Genomic DNA, 18875 nt, shown 5'->3' on the forward strand with positions numbered 1-18875 from the left:
ATCCTGAGAAGCTTACCCAAGACCTGGGAAGCTAAGAAAACTATCGTGGAGGAAGCTCAAGACCTGACCACATATAAATACGGCGAGCTGATCGGATCTCTGCTGACTCATGAGATCTCTATGAAAAATTTTGAAGCAAAAGAAAAGTCAGAAGACAAGAAACAAAAATCACTTGTCATGAAAGCTGACTCAATTGAAGCTGACTCATCAGATGATGAGGAAATGGCCATGTTCACAAGGAAGATGAAGAAGCTATTCAGAAAGAATGAAAAGAACAGCAAGAGGCCATTCAGAAGAGGTGATAGGTACAAAGTTGAGTCCAGTGACAAATACAAAAAGGACAGCTCTAAGCCTGTCACGTGCTTTGAGTGCCATCAAACTGGGCACATTAAGTCAAGCTTCCCTAATCTAAAGAAAGACAAGAAGGGAAGCAAAAAGGCAATGGTGGCCACATGGAGTGACAGCGACGACTCAACATCATCTGAAGCTGATGCCACTGAGTCAGCAAACATATGCTTCATGGCCGATGACGCTGCTGACCACACTCGATCTGAGCAAGCTGACCTCTCTGAAGAATCTGAATAGGAGGAATACTCAAATGAGGTAACATCCTTGCACTTGCTTAGAAATGAAATGATTAATGCCCTGAGTGACTTATATACACTGACTAAAAGGTGTAATAAGAAAATAAAAGCACTCAGCAGGCGGTGTGATGAGATTGAAAAGGTCAAGCTCAGTGACCTTCGATATCTTCTCCAAGACAACTCAACATTGCATAGTAACATGGAAATTATGCATAAGTTTGTCTCGGAAGTCCAGTCAGATTCAAAGAAACTGAAAAAGGATGTCACATACCTACAAAGCCAAACTAAAGGCTCAAACAAAAATAAATCCCATGCTGAGTACTCAGGTACTAGTCAGCATAGACAGTTCACTCAATGTGACTGTTGTGGAAAAATGGGACACACAAGAGATGTGTGTTGGTATAACAAGCGGATTGTCCAATGTGACTTCTGCGGAAAGAAAGGGCATACCACTAAGGTATGTTGGCATGCTCAGCACAATGGTGCTGACCAAAAACAGAGTCACCCAAAAAGGGTAACTCATTGTGACTTCTGTGGTAAACAAGGCCACGCCATAAATATATGTCGTCACAAGTTAAAACATGACATAGCACCTGCTTATGCTAACAAACGAGGACCCAAAAAGAATTGGGTACCTAAATTTGAATGATTTAAAATACAGGTGAGCCTGAGATGCGTGGAGAAGTCAAAGCTTTGGTATATTGACAGCGCATGCTCGAGGCATATGACTGGTGATGAAACTCAGTTCATCACACTTGAGCTTAAACAAGGTGGAAACGTAAGCTTTGGAGACAATAAGAAGGGTAAGATAGTAGGATCAGGTACTATCAGAGGTAACCCCACCATTGAGTCAGTATCTTTAGTTAAGGGTCTCAAATATAAGCTATTGAGCGTAGCTCAGCTTTGTGATAGTGGTAGACAGGTTATATTTGATGCTACTCAGTATCGGATACTCGAGGGAAAAACAAACAATTTGATTTTAACTGCCCCTCGAGTTGACAATGTGTATATGTTGAGTTTAGAAAAACAGTTTTCAAAAAATATATGCTTAGTATCTAAAGAGGACAACTCCTGGCTATGGCATAGGAGACTTGGTCATGTAAGCATGGACCTTCTTGCCAAATTGGCTAGAAAGCAACTAGTTGAGGGATTGCCCAAATTGAAAGTTGAAAAAGATCAATTATGTAATGCTTGTCAGCAAGGTAAACAAATGAAAAAGTCTTTTCAAAGTAAAAACATTGTCTCAACCAATAGACCATTGGAATTACTACATTTAGACCTTTTCAGACCTATCCAGCCACTCAGCTTGGGCGGTAAGAAATTCTCCTTAGTTATTGTAGATGATTTCTCTCGGTATACTTGGATCATCTTGCTGAGTAGCAAGGATGAAACTTTTGAGATGTTCACAACATTGATTAAAAAGCTTGAAAATGACAAAGACCTAAAAGTAGCTCATATTAGAAGCGACAATGGTGGAGAATTCAAAAACCAACAGTTTGACGAATTCTGTGAAACTAGTGGTATTGACCACAATTTCTCTGCTCCTAGAACTCCTCAACAAAATGGGGTTATTGAAAGAAAGAACAGAACAATTGTCGAAATTGCTAGGACAATGCTGAGCGAAAATAGGGTTCCAAAGTATTGCTGGGGTGAAGCTGTCCACACAGTATGCTACATACTGAATAGGGCTTTAGTTAGACCTATACTCAAGAAAACCCCTTATGAACTTTGGAAAGGACGGAAGCCCAACATTGGCTACTTTCGTGCCTTTGGGTGTAAATGTTTTATACTCAATACAAAAGATAACCTTGCAAAATTTGATGCTAAAGCTGACGAAGCGATCTTCTTAGGGTACTCAACTAACAGTAAAGCATATAGAGTATATAATAAACGAACTCAAGTTGTTGAAGAGTCTGTCCATATAGAGTTCGATGAAACTGACCCTGCAGGAAATACAACTCAGTCCGCCGAAGATGAACCGAGCTCAGCTTTCGCTGACCAAACTGGAGCCACTGAGTCATCAGTACAAGGGCTGACCAAAGGTAAACACGAACCCGAAATTACCTTTGCTGACCAATCTATTCCTGCAGATATTGTAGAAACACCTATTCCAGACAACTCAACATTACCTAAAGAAATAAAAATTCCAAGAGGACATTCGGAGAAGTCCATTCTTAATGCCGCTGACAACAAGCTGATGACAAGAGATCAGCTTAGAAAGTATCTCGGGAATGTTGCATTCATCTCAGTAAATGAACCAAAGAACTTTGCCGATGCTGAGCACGATGAATATTGGATCAATGCTATGCAAGAAGAGCTTGATCAATTCACAAGAAATGAGGTATGGGACTTAGTACCGAAACCTAGGAATCAAAAGACCATAGGAACTAAGTGGGTCTTTAGAAATAAACTAGATGAGCAAGGCAACGTAGTTAGAAATAAAGCCCGACTTGTAGCCCAAGGCTATAGTCAGCAAGAGGGCATTGACTACGGTGAAACCTTTGCACCCGTTGCTAGGCTAGAGGCTATACGTATATTGTGTGCATATGCTAGCTATATGAACTTTAAATTATATCAAATGGATGTTAAAAGTGCTTTTCTTAATGGCTTTATAAACGAGGAGGTATATGTTAGTCAACCTCCAGGGTTTGAAGATCCAAAACTTCCAAACCATGTTTATAAACTCAAGAAGGCCTTATATGGCCTGAAGCAAGCTCCAAGAGCTTGGTATGAGAGGTTGACCAACTTCCTGCTTACCATGAATTATGTTAGAGGTAAAGCTGACACAACCTTGTTCATTAAGAAAAAGGGTAAACATACCTTGCTGGCACAAATTTACGTAGACGATATAATCTTTGGTGCTACTGAGGAATCCTTGTGCAAAGAGTTTAGTAAATAGATGCAAACTGAGTTTGAGATGTCTATGATGGGCGAACTCAACTTCTTCCTTGGACTTCAAATCAAGCAAGGTAAGAACGACATCTTCATTAGTTAGTCTAAGTACGCCAAAGAAATACTAAAGAAATTTGACATGGAAGATTGTAAACCCATATCAACCCCAATGGGTACTGACACTGTCCTATGCAAAGATGAGAAAGGTAAATCTGTAGATAGCAAGCTATATCGAGGTATGATTGGCTCTCTACTTTACCTTACCGCTAGTAGACCTGATATTCAGTACTCAGTATGTTATTGTGCAAGATATCAAGCTGACCCCAGGGAATCTCACCTTATAGCTGTAAAAAGAATCTTTAGATATTTGCAGAGCTCAGTTAATGCAGGTTTATGGTATCCAACCTCAAATGACTTCACACTCATTGGATACACTGATGCTGACTATGGACGAGATAAGCTAGAGCGTAAAAGTACTTCGGGAGGATGCCACTTCCTTGGAAGCTGTGTGGTATCTTGGTTCAGCAAGAAGCAGTCATCAGTTGCCCTGTCTATAACTAAAGCTGAGTACGTAGCTGCTGGAAGCTGTGTTGCACAAGTCCTATGGATTAAGCAACAACTTGAGGATTACTGAGTTAAAACAGAAACAATTGAAGTCAAATGTGACAACAAAAGCGCCATTGACCTATCTAAAAATCCAATCCAACACAGCATGATGAAGCATGTCAGCATAAGGCATCACTTCATTAGGGATCATGTACTCAAGAGTGAGATCAAGCTGACCTACGTTCCAACAGATGAACAGCTTGCGGATATCTTCACCAAGCCTTTGGCTCGTGAACAATTCAACATACTAAGGGAAGCTATCGGTATGTCTAATCCTCTTCAATAATACTATGTGCTTAATTGAATGATGAGTGATTACCATGCTGAGTGACTTGTGCTAATTTAGTAACTTCTACATACTGAGCTTAAAATGTGTTATAGAAAGTCACCCTATGCTGAGTAAGACATATATGCTGAGTGATTATCTTAGGCTGAGTTACTAAAGCAGTATGAAAACCCTCTAAGTAAAACTGTGCACTCAACACCACAAAACGTTCAGTATTCTAACAAACTGAGTAAAATTCACTTGCCCAATTAATGATAGCACACGTGCCATAAATAGCCACCTAGGGTAACGTAATCGCAATAATGAAGAAAATGAACGCGCCGAACATGTCATAAATGTCAGGATCTTTGTCGATTGATCATCTCGAGGTAAAACGGCTAGTTCAAACGTTTAGGATCAATTCGAACTTCTATAAATAGTGGAAGAATTCCCACTTATCACTCTTTACACTCAAAATCCTTGGCAAATAGATTTTCATCTCTCTCACTCTCCAAATCCCAAAACCTCTCAAAGAATCTCTAATCATGTCAGATTCACAAAATCTCTCCGGTGGTGATTACGACAAGAATCACTCTGATGAAAACCCTAAGTCTCCTCCTCAGCAGGAATATAACGAGACTCCCACCAAAGGACAAGGTCAGCATGACCAAACTTTAAGCAAGAGTCCTCAAGCTGACCTCGCAACCTCTTCGAAAAAGAAGAAGAAAAAGAAGGACAAGCAGCCCAATGAAAAGATTTTCCTCAAAGTCTATAAAAGCATTAAGAACCATGAGGTACTTCGCTATCGGTGGTTTTCTCCGAGCTTCGTAACGGCTGAGCAACCGTTCTGTGAGTGGATCTCGAAAAATGAATGGGCTGGACTCTTCTCCCTTCCTGGTAAAGCCTATCCTAGGTTAGTAAGGGAATTCTACTCCAACCTCCGTGTTGACGAAGAAGATGCTGACCATCTGGTAACCTATGTCAAAAGCCAGAAAATAACGATTACCCCATCTTATCTAGCAACCCTGCTAAACCTGCTAGCCAAATGGAAAGAATTCAGGACTGCAAAGGAGAAACTTGACCACACAGTGACGTTTTGTAAGCCGGTGAATCACAAAGGGGAAATAGCTAGTACATGCATGGGTCAGAATCAAAATATGGCTCACTACCTGCTGACTAATTTTATCTTCCCTAAAATCAACTCAGCATCATCAGCTTCAAACTTTGAGCAGTGCTTCATCTGGCACATGCTAACCTATCAACCACTCAACATGCCGGTGTTTCTTGTTGGTGCACTTCAACGAAGCACTGGGAAACTCAGGTTGGGGTCCCTCATTACCAGAATCCTCGAAGATCATCAAATAGACTTGATTAATGAGACTGAGTCTTGCGGAACTGAAATCACACCGGCTCTGTTGTTCGGGTTAGTATACGACCAACCCCTCAAGTCTAAAAAGGGAAAAGAGGTCATTGAGGAAAATGAGGAAGAAGTTGATGATGTAGAGGATGTGCAACCCAAGAAAGCCATGGTTGAACCTGCTGACCAAGCTAAGCAAGAGAAGAAGAGGAAATCCATTCAAACCTGTTCAAAAGATGTTAATGCTGCCCCAAAGAAAATCCGGGTTGTATCAAAGGGGAAGAAAGTTGATGCTGGACAAACTCAGGACACACCTAAGTCAGCAGAGAAAAGAAAAAGGCAAGTTGAGCCTGAAGAATAAAGTGAGGAAACTCCAGAGCAACCATTGCAGAAAAAGAAAAAGAAATCTTCGGAGTTAAGTCCTATTGATGCTGCCCCTCTTGGTTTCGTGATCTCCGATGATTCGCATTTCACCAAAAGTCAAGAAATTGATCTTGAGAAAATCCCTACTGACCAAGATGAAGAAGAGTTGGGTAATCTTAGAGGTCAGTTTGATGCTGAGGAGACAGCAAATGTTGAGCAACATGAGGCAGTTAACACTGAGCTGGTTGAAGAACAAGTTAAGCCAACAACAAAGGAACATGCTGGCCTAGGGGTAAATTCACCTTCTAAATCTCTTGATTCTATTCGAGCTGGCCCCTCTCCTCCAAAGGCTAAGAAATTGAGAAGACTTAAGAAAAAGGCTCAGAAGTCGCCAGTTATTGATCTTTTGGGTGATTCTCCTCTGCAGGATCCCATTACTGATCTATCGGACATGCAGTTCCAATTCTTCTCCAATCCTACTGAGCCTTCTCCAAAGGAACTTGAGAAAAAGCAAGCCTCTGTTACTCATCTTGAGGAACAAGCCAAGACTCCAGAAAATCCAATTCCTGCCGAACAAGAGCTCGAAGTCCAAGCTGCTCGAAGTGAAAAGCATGCAAAGGAAAATCCTGCTCAACCTGAGTTGACTCCTTCTGCACCAACTCAAACCAACATTGAGCAGGCCAATATTTCTGCTGATCCACCTCTTTCCAATCAAATATCGCAGAATGTTGAGCAGCCTGTTTCCACTGTTACTTCAAACAAAAGCCCAGCTGTTAATCAAGCTGGCCCTTCCAATTCCACCAGAATCCCGGCAACTGAGAACATTCCTGAGGCAACATATACTTATCTTCATGCTACTGAGTCTGGGCGTCGCATTATTAACTCCGCTCAAACTATTCTCCAGGATTTGAACACTTCTCATACCGATGCTGCTGGGTATGCACATGTTGAGTCCCCATAAATCTCGTCTATCACTCAGCTCCTAAATGAGATCAAGGGTCTCAAAGATCTAATAAGTGTCATGACAACGGTCCAAACACAGCAACCCAAGCAAGAATCCATCATCAAGCTGGCCGAATTGCAGTTAATGATGGTGAATCATATGGATTCCCTTCAAGGCCAAATTAATGCTCTTTCTGCAGTCAACACGGGCTATGCTAGCTTTGCTGAGTTGAATCAACATTTTACCAAGTTGAACTATGAGCTGACCGGCACTCGCGAGCTAATCTCCTCAACTTCTCAATGTTCGGTCAAACAAATTAGCGAAGTTGTCCGTTTACTCAACTTGAGTAAGGAGGAAATGGAAACTGATCAACTCAAGACGAACGAACTGTTGCAATACTCCAGAGCCACCTACAAACATGTGCGCCACACGAATGCTCAACGTCAGTTTTAGGATTCGGCTTTGCTCAAAATGTACCATCAAGCTTATGCCATGCTAACTGACACTATTACATGGGTAGGAAAATCTCAAGAATATATATTGAGTATGCTCAGTGCCTCTATCCGAATTCCACGTGATACCTTGGACGATGGTATCCCAGTTTTTGATGGTCTAAGAGAAAGAACGAAAAGGCTTAAAGCTTCTGTGAGGTTAACTCGTGCTGCTCTCAACGACACCTTCATTCCTCCTCCGCCCGATGGTGGCAAAACGGGGGAGAAAGAACAAGCTGATAGAACTCAGCACACGGGAGAAGCATCTGGTAGTCAGCAGCAACAAAAGGGAAAAGGCAAAGTCAATACTGCCCAAGTAAATAGGAAGAAATAGTTTGGCTAGTTTGCTAGTTTTTATTCTTGACTTGTACTTTTTTGTGTTTCCCTTATCTGGCGTATTTTGTTTTGCTGACTATATATAAAATCATGCATCTCTTATTCCAAAATTGATTAATCATATGCGATGCTTACTTACATACGGTGCTTTATGCTGATCTGTCTTAATTGAACAAACAAACAAAAGAAAAAGGGAATATACTCAGTTCACATTAGACTTGATACATTTGCTCTGAAAAGGTTTCCCATAACTCTGATATCAAACTAACCATGTATCAAAACTGAGTCAAAACATATCCCACATATTGGCCTCTTCTGAAAACTGACATAGGCTCATCTGAATTAGATATTGGAAGGTCTAGAACTGAACTAAGTCAGTATAAGCATGCCTTAACTTTACTCAATTAAATCTTAGAAGGTTTAGAGTTAAGTCAAGTCAATAAATACAACCCTTACGGGGGAGTAATTTCAGAAGCATAAAAAGAATTTCAATCATGGGGAATCTCAATGCTGAGTTCCATCAATTAAATATTTTGCCAACTTCAAAATGGGGGAGTTTGTTGAAACACCTTTCCACATGATTTTGATTTGACAAAATTATTTAAGTTAATCCATGATTAAGGGACAATTAAATTTAAGTGCTTTGATTTAATTGTACTAATATGTTTGTTCAATGATGAGTATAAATATAAATACAAATAGAAATATAAAGTAAGACATGACGAAGTCAGCATAAGATGACAGCACAAGCTGAGTAGAGTGGAACTCAACGTGAAGAGAAGATAAGTCATCTTCAGAACAGAAGCTTAAAGATAAAGAAGCTGAGTGGAACGAAACTCAGTATCAAAGGTAGAAAAGTCTTTTTAAGAACTATGTCTTGCAAAACGAAGCTGGCCATGAAAGCTGAGTAAAAGAGAACTCAGTATATGAATTAGCAAACAATCACAAACAACGGCTATCAAAGACAAGCTGAGTGATCTTCAGGACAGCATGAATGATACGTTTGCTAAAAGACAAGCTCCGACAACTGTCTGCACCAATAATAAAAACCTTGGAATTCCGCAAAAGCCAATTTCGAGATGCATGGGTCAAATGTTCATTAGCTAAAAGACGAACTGGCACAAGAAAATGAAACCTGCAAGAAGAAGACAAACCTGACGCCTGCGGAATTCAGACGACAGGATTGGCCTGCAAAACTGAAGCTGACCAGAACTTGTCTCAAAAAGGAGCCGTTTGGATCAACGGACAAATCCAAAGATTCAAATCATTTCTGCTTCAGACCTCAACTATATAAGGACATGATCATTCTTGGATCAGATGCTGATTACAACAAGAACAAAAGAGCATACATACAAAGCACACAAAAATCAAAAGAGATCTTACACCAAATTTCTATTCTTATGTAAAAGCTAGATTGATTTTCTGTAATCATCTAAAGTTTTCTTCATTCGACAAGAACAATTTGTATCAATTGTAAAATTAAGAGTGTTGTGCTGAGTACTCGTGTTGAGTGCTTAGTGGTAGAGAAATCTAAGTGTTTGGTTATAGCACTTAGTAGGAGTTGAGTAGACGAATAGAGGAAGGTACTCTTGCATATTCAACTGCCTTGTAAACGGTTTGTGCTCTACCTTTAAAGAGCTCAGTAGTGGATTTAAAAAGCCCGGAGGGACTTTGGGGACTAGACGTAGGCGGAAAGGCCCAACCAAGATAAGTCGTACTGAGTAATCTCTAAATCTCTCTCAATATATATATATATATATATATATATATATATATATATATATGTGTGTGTGTGTGTGTGTGTGTGTTGCTTGTCATATTTACTCAGCACATAAATTGTATACACTGACTCTGAGTAAATAAGAGTGCTGAGTTGGAAGCTGACCACAATAGTGTCAATTCCCAACTCATACGTAAAATAGTTCTAGTCAACATCTGACTAAAGCTGTCTTACACTATAATCGGTCGTGCTGACCAAAGCTGAGTTAACTAACTCAAGAAAATATATTAAGTCAGCTTAATTAAATTCGAAAAAAATTATATTAGTTCCTAACCCCCCCCCCCCCCTTGGAACTAATCACACGGGACCAACAAGAAGCATAACGACTATATGTATATATGACAAAGTAATTAGCAACATAACAAATATGCTACTAGAGCATATATACATGGATATACACAAGGTGAAGTTCTCATATAAGACAGAGCACGAATGGTATAAGGGTGTAAACATATACCTAATGTATGTATATAGGATCCACAAGTTGAAGTGCCCAGATAGGACGGAGCATGGACAACATGACGATGTATGAGATATATTTACATTATATGTATATTGGATGTTAAAATGTGTTAGAAATTAATTTTTTACCACTTTAAACCTTAAATATTTGCATTTTAGAGTATATTTAGTGGTGAGAACTCAAAGAAGTAATAGCAATAATAATGGGTAAATTTCATCAATGGTGTACAACCTTTACCCAATTTCACACTTTGGTGTACAACCTTCAATTTGTCTCACTAATATGTACGAACTTATAGGTGACCTCTCACTTTGGTATATAGCTGGTTAAAATGACCGGTCAACTCAAAATTCAACGCGCCAGCTCATTATTTTTTATCTTACCCAGGACCCACATATAGTATAATTATAAAAATACCCTCCCTTTTAAATAAAAAAAAACCCAATCTCCCCCTTTCTCTCTCTCTTTCTCTCTTTTCTTTTTTCTGTTGATACTCTCTCTCAAACTCCTCTCTCTTTCCAATATTTGCTTATACTTTCTCTCTCAAACTCTTCTCTCTCTCTTCAATATTTCCCAGCAAGGCCAACATTCTGTTCATTTTAATGAAGTAAAATTCCCTCATCAGCTAAAATGGAGATCGTGACTTTCAACAACATCACATTTTAAGCAAGCCAGAGAAAGAGAGAGAGAAAGTTTGAGAGAGAGAAAGAGAAGATTGAATTAGAAGAGAGGAGGAAGAGGCAAGCGAGGAGAATAATCGAGACAATCGAAGAAGGAATGATAAAGAGATTAAGAGCAAAAGAGGAAGAAATCGACAAGTTATGGAAATTGAATTGGGTGTTGGAAGAGAATGTAAATCACTATGCATAGAGAATCAGATATGGTGAGGTTTAGCACAGACAAATGAAGCCACAGCCAATGCTCTGCGTAGTAATCTGGAACAAGTTAACAATGATAATCACCATGGTTTTAAGAATCCTTTCCTTGTTTGAGAAAATTTAAATCGTCTCAATGTATGCCAATTAACACCAATTATCATGAGCCATCCACTTGAGCATATCAAACAAGTATCAACCCTTGTCAAGTACAATAGATATTAGTTATATTGCTTTTCTCCTATTTTGAAATAAATTCCTACATTATAATTTTAGTGCCCACCTACTTTGAACTTGTAACCACCTGGCTCTCCCAGAAAACTGCAACCTAGTTCCTTTTAGTTATTTCAATTACCTTACCAAATTTCATTATTTAGCAAGAACATTAAAATCAAAAAACACCAAGATAGTTCTTTATTAGTTTCAAACTTATCCATATTTTATCAATAGCTAATGCACCAAAAAGTTCAAAGAGATATTAATAGAGCATATTTGTAATGCAGACATAAACAGAAAAGCAAATACCAGTAACATAGACAATTAATTTACAAAACACAAAACTTTGCCTTTTTATCCAATTTAGGCCATTGCACAAGTATCCGGAAAAAAACTAAATATTACGATGTCGCTGCCGAGAACGAGGGGAACAGCTCCGGGAGGCTCATGTTAGCAGGTGTGGTGAAGGATATGGACAAAAGAAATAGGATGTGCAGAAACTGTGGGAATCAGGAATCATGTGTGTTGCTATTGCCTTGCATCCATCTGTGCAGGAATCATATGTGTTGCTGAGAAATATTGAAGAGAGAGAGGAGTTTGAGAGAGAGAAAGTATACCAGGAAAAACAGGAAAGAGGGAAAGAGAGAGAAAGGGAAATATGGGGGAGATTGGGTTTTTTTATTTAAAAGGGAGGGTATTTTTATAATTATACTATATGCGGGTCTTGGGTAAGATAAAAAAAAGCGTTGACTTTTGAGTTGACCGGTCATTTTAACCGGTTATACACCAAAGTGGGAGGTCACCTATAAGTTCGTACATATTAGTGAGACAAATTGAAGGTTGTACACCAAAGTGTGAAATTGGGTAAAGGTTGTACATCATTGATGAAATTTATCCCAATAATAATAATAATAATAAAATCTGAAAATTCCTAAAGAGAAGTGAGAGTTTCTCTTTTTTTAGAAGTTTGTGAACTTAGAAATAACCTAGTTATAAAAATGTTCCCCTTTTATGATTATTTTTTAGAGTATTTAAAAAAAAAGTAAAATGATGATGTGACAGATGTAAAAGGGTGTTTTGGCATTTTTACTATTCCTCAAAGGTCGAGTCACCTTTTAAGAAGTGTAAACTTTTGCCTCACCCTTTGGAGAAATGTGTTAACTTTTGAAAAAATGTGTCAATTTTTTTTTAAAAAATGTGAAAAATACGATTGATTTGGTAGGTCTCATAGTAGAAAGCCCCACTTTATCAAAAGGTAAGTCACCTTTTTAAAAATGCTTCAAAATGTGAGCCGCCTTTTTTGAGCCAAAGAGTGAGTCACATTTGAGCAAAATGTGAGGGAAATAGTCAAACAATGAGTCAATTTCAAGGTATTAAAAATTCGAGCCATCTTTTGAGCTAAAAGTGAAGACTTACATATTTATTGATTAGTAGGAATTTACTTAAAATATGTAGAGAATTTATTCTTAAAGGTTAGAAAATTTATTCTTCAAGGTCGAAAATTTCATTTTAGTAGTGTACGACTCGAGAAGAATAAAATGAATTACAAGAAAGCCTTAGAAAATACAAATAATTGTTTTATTTCATAAAAAATAATTTATTAAAACTTTTTCAAGCATTTTTAATTGAATATTTGAATAACATATAACTTAATCAAATTTATATATTTCAAAATATGAAAAATATGTAAAATAATATATAAAATAATAGAGACTAATAAATTCTTTATCATAAAAATAATCATAAAATCGTAAAATAGATGACATATTTCACCCGTCATCTAAAATAGTATTAGGACGATAATAATCCTTTTGCAAAAAAAATCTTTTTTTGTCATGATAGTTTTTAACCGTCTTTTGAAGCCTGTTTTGACGTAGTAGTAATTAAATAAATTGGCTCTGTAATTTTTAGATGTAGACATAATTCTACTAGCTTGCCAAAAAAAGATTATATATATATATATACTTATTAAAGGAAAAATAATAAATTTTACATAATAAATATGCTAAATTTTAAATTTTAAATTTAAAACATTATTTTATAGAATTAAAAGAGAATTGATAAATGAACAGTAAGCAAATCAATTCCAATTTCAATTGGAAACTTATTGGATGCCAATTCTAATCTCATACTTTAAAATAATTTCTGCTTAATCTTTCTGGAAACGACGTAGCTTTGCAAAAAAAAATGGTTGTCACTTTTACAGAATCATGACCCTTCTTCCCTATTCTTTTCGTTCACTCTCTTTTGCTTATTCTTCTTCCTCTCTCGGTCGGTCATATTTTTGGCGGTTTATCTTCACTCACGGCTGCCAGATCTAAAGACTACATAGGTTATTCATGGTTCCCTTCTCTTTTCTTTACTCCTTTGAAAAGCTCATAGATTAAAAAAAATTGTGTTTGTTTTCCAGGTTGGTGATATTGTGGTTTAGGGTTTGAAGTGGATTTCGAAGTTGTCGAAAGAGTTCAACCGGTTGTGAGAGTAAGTCTTATTTGTGTTTTGTTCTTCTTTTCCTTGGATTTTCGATTCATGTTCTCCTACATCTCTTTTTGTAAATTTGAGCTGCTTTGTCTTCATCTATATGCATCAATCTTAAATTTATGGTGAACTAATTGCTTTGGGGATTTTATGGATGTTTGTGATTTGATGGCTCTTTTTTATCATCAAGGTGTTTGTCAAAAGTACTGAATGAGTGCTAACTTTATCAAATGACCACCCTCCCCCTTCTTTTTAACCATATAAATAATATTTCAGGCTTAAAATTATAGGAACTGTGAATAGAGTTCCTATCTCTGTCTTTATGATTGTCTTGATGTTTATATAGAGTTATAAAATAAAACCAAATATCAAAAAATTTGGATAATAATAATTTATTGAAAATTGCGGAAATAATAAGGAATTGTTCAAATACGATTAATAAAAAACAAACATTTAAATTTAAGTATTTAAGAGTTGAAAATAAAAATTACCAATCAAATAAAGAAATAGAAATAATATCGTAAATGTAATAAATAAAAAAATTAATTAAAGAGAAAATATTTATTGAATAAATGATGAAATACTACTAGTTAGAGAGGGAATAAATAACATTGGAGATAGAAACACAAATAAAAAAGAGTCTAGATCATTAATTATAATGGTTAAATACATGTAAGATTAAATTAATCACTGTTCTTAAAAACATAATAAAACAATCCTTTATTATAGGCACCTCAAATTTAAAAAACAGAAATTTAAGACAATAACAAATGTTAAGCTTAATTTTTTTAATCAAATATTTGTTTCACATTATTCAATATCTACTTTGACTTTTTAGATATACATATATTTTTTTTGGTGAATTTCAGGCTCTTTGTTTTATTAGAATTTGAGTGGTAAAAGACTCTAATTTGATAGAATTTTTTTTTTCTTAAAAGTTGTAGTGAATCTTGGAAGTTGGAATGAATTTCCAATATTAGCTCTTTAATTATTTAATTGAATAATTAAGTGAGTGACATATCATCACATAGCCATTCTATAAGTTTGAACAAGTCAAATTTAATATTAATGAAGAAATTTAAATCTAGATAATTGGATCTTTGATTTAATGGCTATTATTATAGTACCTATAGATGGTGATAAATGACAATACTTCTTAAGAGTGCGCGTGCATGCGCGTACACACATATATATATATAGTAATGCACTCAAAAAGACATAATAGGAGATTATAGAGAGAATGAAAATGCTAAGGGAATGTTTAAAAAGACCAGGTTGGTCAAATTAATTGGACTTGCAAAATGAATTTGAAACATCTATTTTAATTACTAAAAATTTTAAAGAATTTCATTTTTGCAGCATATAAAGGTCGACTGATGGAGATTGTTGGAATCTCCAAGCATGGATATAATATGATTCTGTATAAACTAAATCTAGTTCTTGAGTATGTATAAAAGGATAAAGAAATAAACAAATAAATATTAAACATATTAATCTAAATAGAAAAAGCAATTGAGATATTTGAAAATACAAAAATAAAAAATAAAATTTGTTGCAATGAAATGAAATAAATTATAATTAAATGAGTATTTTTGAAGTTGAAATAATAATTTCAAAGTAATTAAGAATAATGATTAAAATTGAAATAAAATGATAAAATATAAATTTATATGTTTGGCCTATAACCTATCCAAAATTTATATGATAAAATATAAATTGAAATAAAATGATAAAATGATAAAATATAAATTCGGTAAAAATTGTCATTTGGTCTATAACCTATCCAAAATTTATATGTTTGGTCTCTTACCTATTATTTGATCATATTGAGCACCTCAGATATCCAAATTAGTAAAATCACACCAAAAATATATGGAAAGTTAAGTGAGGTTGATATGTTACCACATAAATAATCTATTGTGGCATTAATAAAAAATTCTAAAATGTTATTCAATCTAAAAGTATATTTTATATCATAACCATCTTCGTCTTCTCGATTATGTGATTGAAGTTTCATCTCCGATTCCGAACCACTTCGGTCGTCTTCTCTTCTTTAATATCGTAAATTATTGTTGCCTATGTTCTATTTTTAAACCCTATTTTATCACTAGAATACTCTTCTTCTTCTCCAATAGTTTCTTCATGTTTTGAATTTCTCAACCGAGGTCCTACCTAATTGGATTTGGATGCAAGTTGCAGACTTAGAGGCAGAGTAATCACATGAGGATGAACACATGAGGCAAAACAAGGCTGTAAATGCTTTGTGGATTATACCACAAGTTGTTGCGACGACGGCAACAATGGAATTGAAGGACGCCGCCGGCATGGAATAGAAGACTAAGAGGGTTGGGATATACAATATCTTTTTAGACTCAACAAGATTTTGGAATTTTTACTAATGCCACAACATATTGTTTATGTGGTAACAGATCAACCTCAGTTAACTTTTCGTCCATTTTGGGTGTGATTTTACTAATTTGGATAGGTGAGGGGCCAAATGTGACCAAATAATAGATCATGAGCCAAACACACAAATTTTGGATATCTCAGGAACTAAATGGTGCGTTTTCCCTATATATATATTTTTTGTTAAAAATATAATTAAAATAAAATACACGGATCAAAACTGAAATTAGTCCAAAAATATAAATGTTAAAATAAATAAGTTTAGAGGGCAAAAGTAAAAGTATTTCAAGAATAGAAATGTAAAAATAAATAAGTTCTAGTCAAAATAAAAATAAGAAATCAAAGTAAAGGACAAAACAACAAAAACCAGAGAATACATCAAAAGGTATGTCACCATTTAGTGAAAGTGCAACTTGGCCTTCGGAAACAGATGAAAGGCGACCAGCCTATTGATATGGGAGGAAGGGCTTTCTCTTCCTTTTTGAGATTTTCTTACATGGCATACTCTACAAAATAAACATAAAACTTGATTTTTTTTAAGGATAAAAAAACGATTAAAGACAATAAAACAACTATAAATATCTCGAGAACACAAAGAATAAAAATAAAATAGAATATTAAAAAATATAAAATAATTATCACCCCTCAGAGCGTGGAGCTAACTTGGGTGTGCGTTGCTTTTTTAATCCATTGAATCTCTTTAAAACTCGAACCGGAGATTTTGATGATCAAAATTGGTATTAAAGCGTGTAAAATTTAATTTTCTACCATTTTAAACCTTAAATATTTATAGTTTAAAGTACATTTAATGGTGAGAACAAAAAAATTGAAATTCCTAAAGAGAATTGAGAGTTTCTCACTAGAAGTTTGCAAACTTAAAAATAATCTGGTTATGAAAATGTTCCCTTTTATGATTTTTTTAGAGTATTTATAAAAATAGAGTAAAATAATGATGTAATAACATTGTGACTTTAGGGGAGACAGTAACAAGTGTAAGTAACATCCTATTAGAGGGGATAAAAATTTTAAAATTTTATGGGATAAAAAAGATAATATTAATTAATAAAATGGACTGGAATCGTAATTATTGATGGACTAAATGACATTTTTTACAAAAAAAAAAAAGCAGTCTACAAGTTTGAGGCTGCGCCTGGTGTGCCAGGCGCGTGTAGGCCACGCGCCAGAACTGGCACCCCTGGCACCCCTGCGTGGCCTATAAACTGAAAGCTTTTGGATTTTAAGGAGTTAAATACTGTATGTTACTAATTATTGTAACAAACTAATTTTTATAACACTAAAGTAAGTACCTCTCTAATGGTTAGTTGTAACTTTTCCATTTAGTAACAACTAATAAGTTTATACCATTAGAGATGGTCTAAGAAAGCCTCATTTTCCAAAAGGTAAGTTGCCTTTTAAAAAATGTTTCAAAATGTGAATTTTCGTTTTTGAGTCAAATGACGAGTCCTCATATAAGCAAAACGTGAGGGAAATAGAAAAAAAATTAGTCAATTTTAAAGTTATTAAAAAAGTGAATCATCTTTTGAAATAAAAAAATAATAGAATTGCATTTTTGTTGGTTAGTGGGAATTTATTTAAAATGTGTACATAATTTATTTTTAGGTCAGAAAATTTATTCTTGAAGGTCGAAAAAATTACTTTAGTAGTGTGCGACGTGAGAAAGAATAAAATGAATTGCAATAAAGTCTCGGAAAATACAAATAATTATTTTATTTCATCAAAAAATAATTTCTTAGTTTTTTTCAAATATTTTTTGAATTCTTCATATTATGAAATTCCACCAAAATTTTACATACTTAGATAAAATTACTTTCATTATTAGGATCATAAAATTCTTCCTCGATTATAATTTCAACAAAATAAAACTACATAAATCAAATTTATCAAATACATAAATTCATTTACAATAAAAAAATTGTTTATTTATAAATCTACAAAGTTATATAATTCCATTTTCCTTTTTAATATATATATAAAAGTTATTTGATAATTCAATTACACAATTAATATTAATATATTATTAATTTTTAGTTACATTAATAACATTATTTAAATTTAGTATTCATTTAAACTTATTTTTAATATTTATTAAATATGTATATCATTTAATATTTTTAATATTTACTCTTAAATTTCAGAATTTATTTCAATAGAGTAAAAAAAATTAAAACAAAAGCCAGTTTTATAAATCAAAATGATTACATTATATCTGAGACAACTAAACTTTTTATAAAAAGAGGAACTGAATTCTAAAAAGAATGGCTAGGCCATGAAAAAGATGCCTTTGCTAAGGTGACTGCTACTCTGTTAACTTTACATTTCACGTGATTAAGTAAAAAAGATTGATTTTTTATTAATAATAATTTGTATATATTCGTAAATTGTCAACACATCTTGATAAACAAAAAAAAATATAATAAAATAACAAGCAATTTGAATTTAAACAAATGGCTAGACCATAAAAAAAAAGATACTTTCATTCTGCTACTATGTTGGCTTCACATTTCACGTGATTAAGCTGAAAAAACTGTATTATGGTTTCACATGCTTAATGTCTTTTATTAGTAATAATTTGTATCTATTCATAAATTCAATATAAAATCAAATAAAATAATAAAATAATAAAAAAATTGACTTTAAACAAATGGCTAGACCATAAAAAAGACATCTTCATTCTGCTACTCTGTCACATTTCACGTGATTAAGCTGAAACGATTGTATTCTCCTACAGTTTCACATGCTTAATGTCTTTTGTTAGTAATAATTTGTATCTATTCATAAATTCAACATAAAACCAAAAAA

General features: G+C 34.6%; 1 protein-coding gene across 1 annotated transcript; it reads left to right on the forward strand.

Moving 5' to 3' along the window:
* The first annotated feature begins 7481 nt into the window (after positions 1–7481).
* On the forward strand, positions 7482–12135 carry LOC136218224 (probable BOI-related E3 ubiquitin-protein ligase 2). Its single transcript, XM_066005003.1, is given in 5 exon segments — positions 7482–7817; positions 10756–10939; positions 10942–11066; positions 11232–11251; positions 11492–12135. Coding segments are annotated over 5 exon segments (918 nt in total). The 3' UTR covers positions 11745–12135.
* Positions 12136–18875: the final 6740 nt, after the last annotated feature.

This window comes from Euphorbia lathyris, chromosome 1 (genome assembly GCF_963576675.1).
Source record: "Euphorbia lathyris chromosome 1, ddEupLath1.1, whole genome shotgun sequence".
Classification (NCBI taxonomy): domain Eukaryota; kingdom Viridiplantae; phylum Streptophyta; class Magnoliopsida; order Malpighiales; family Euphorbiaceae; genus Euphorbia; species Euphorbia lathyris.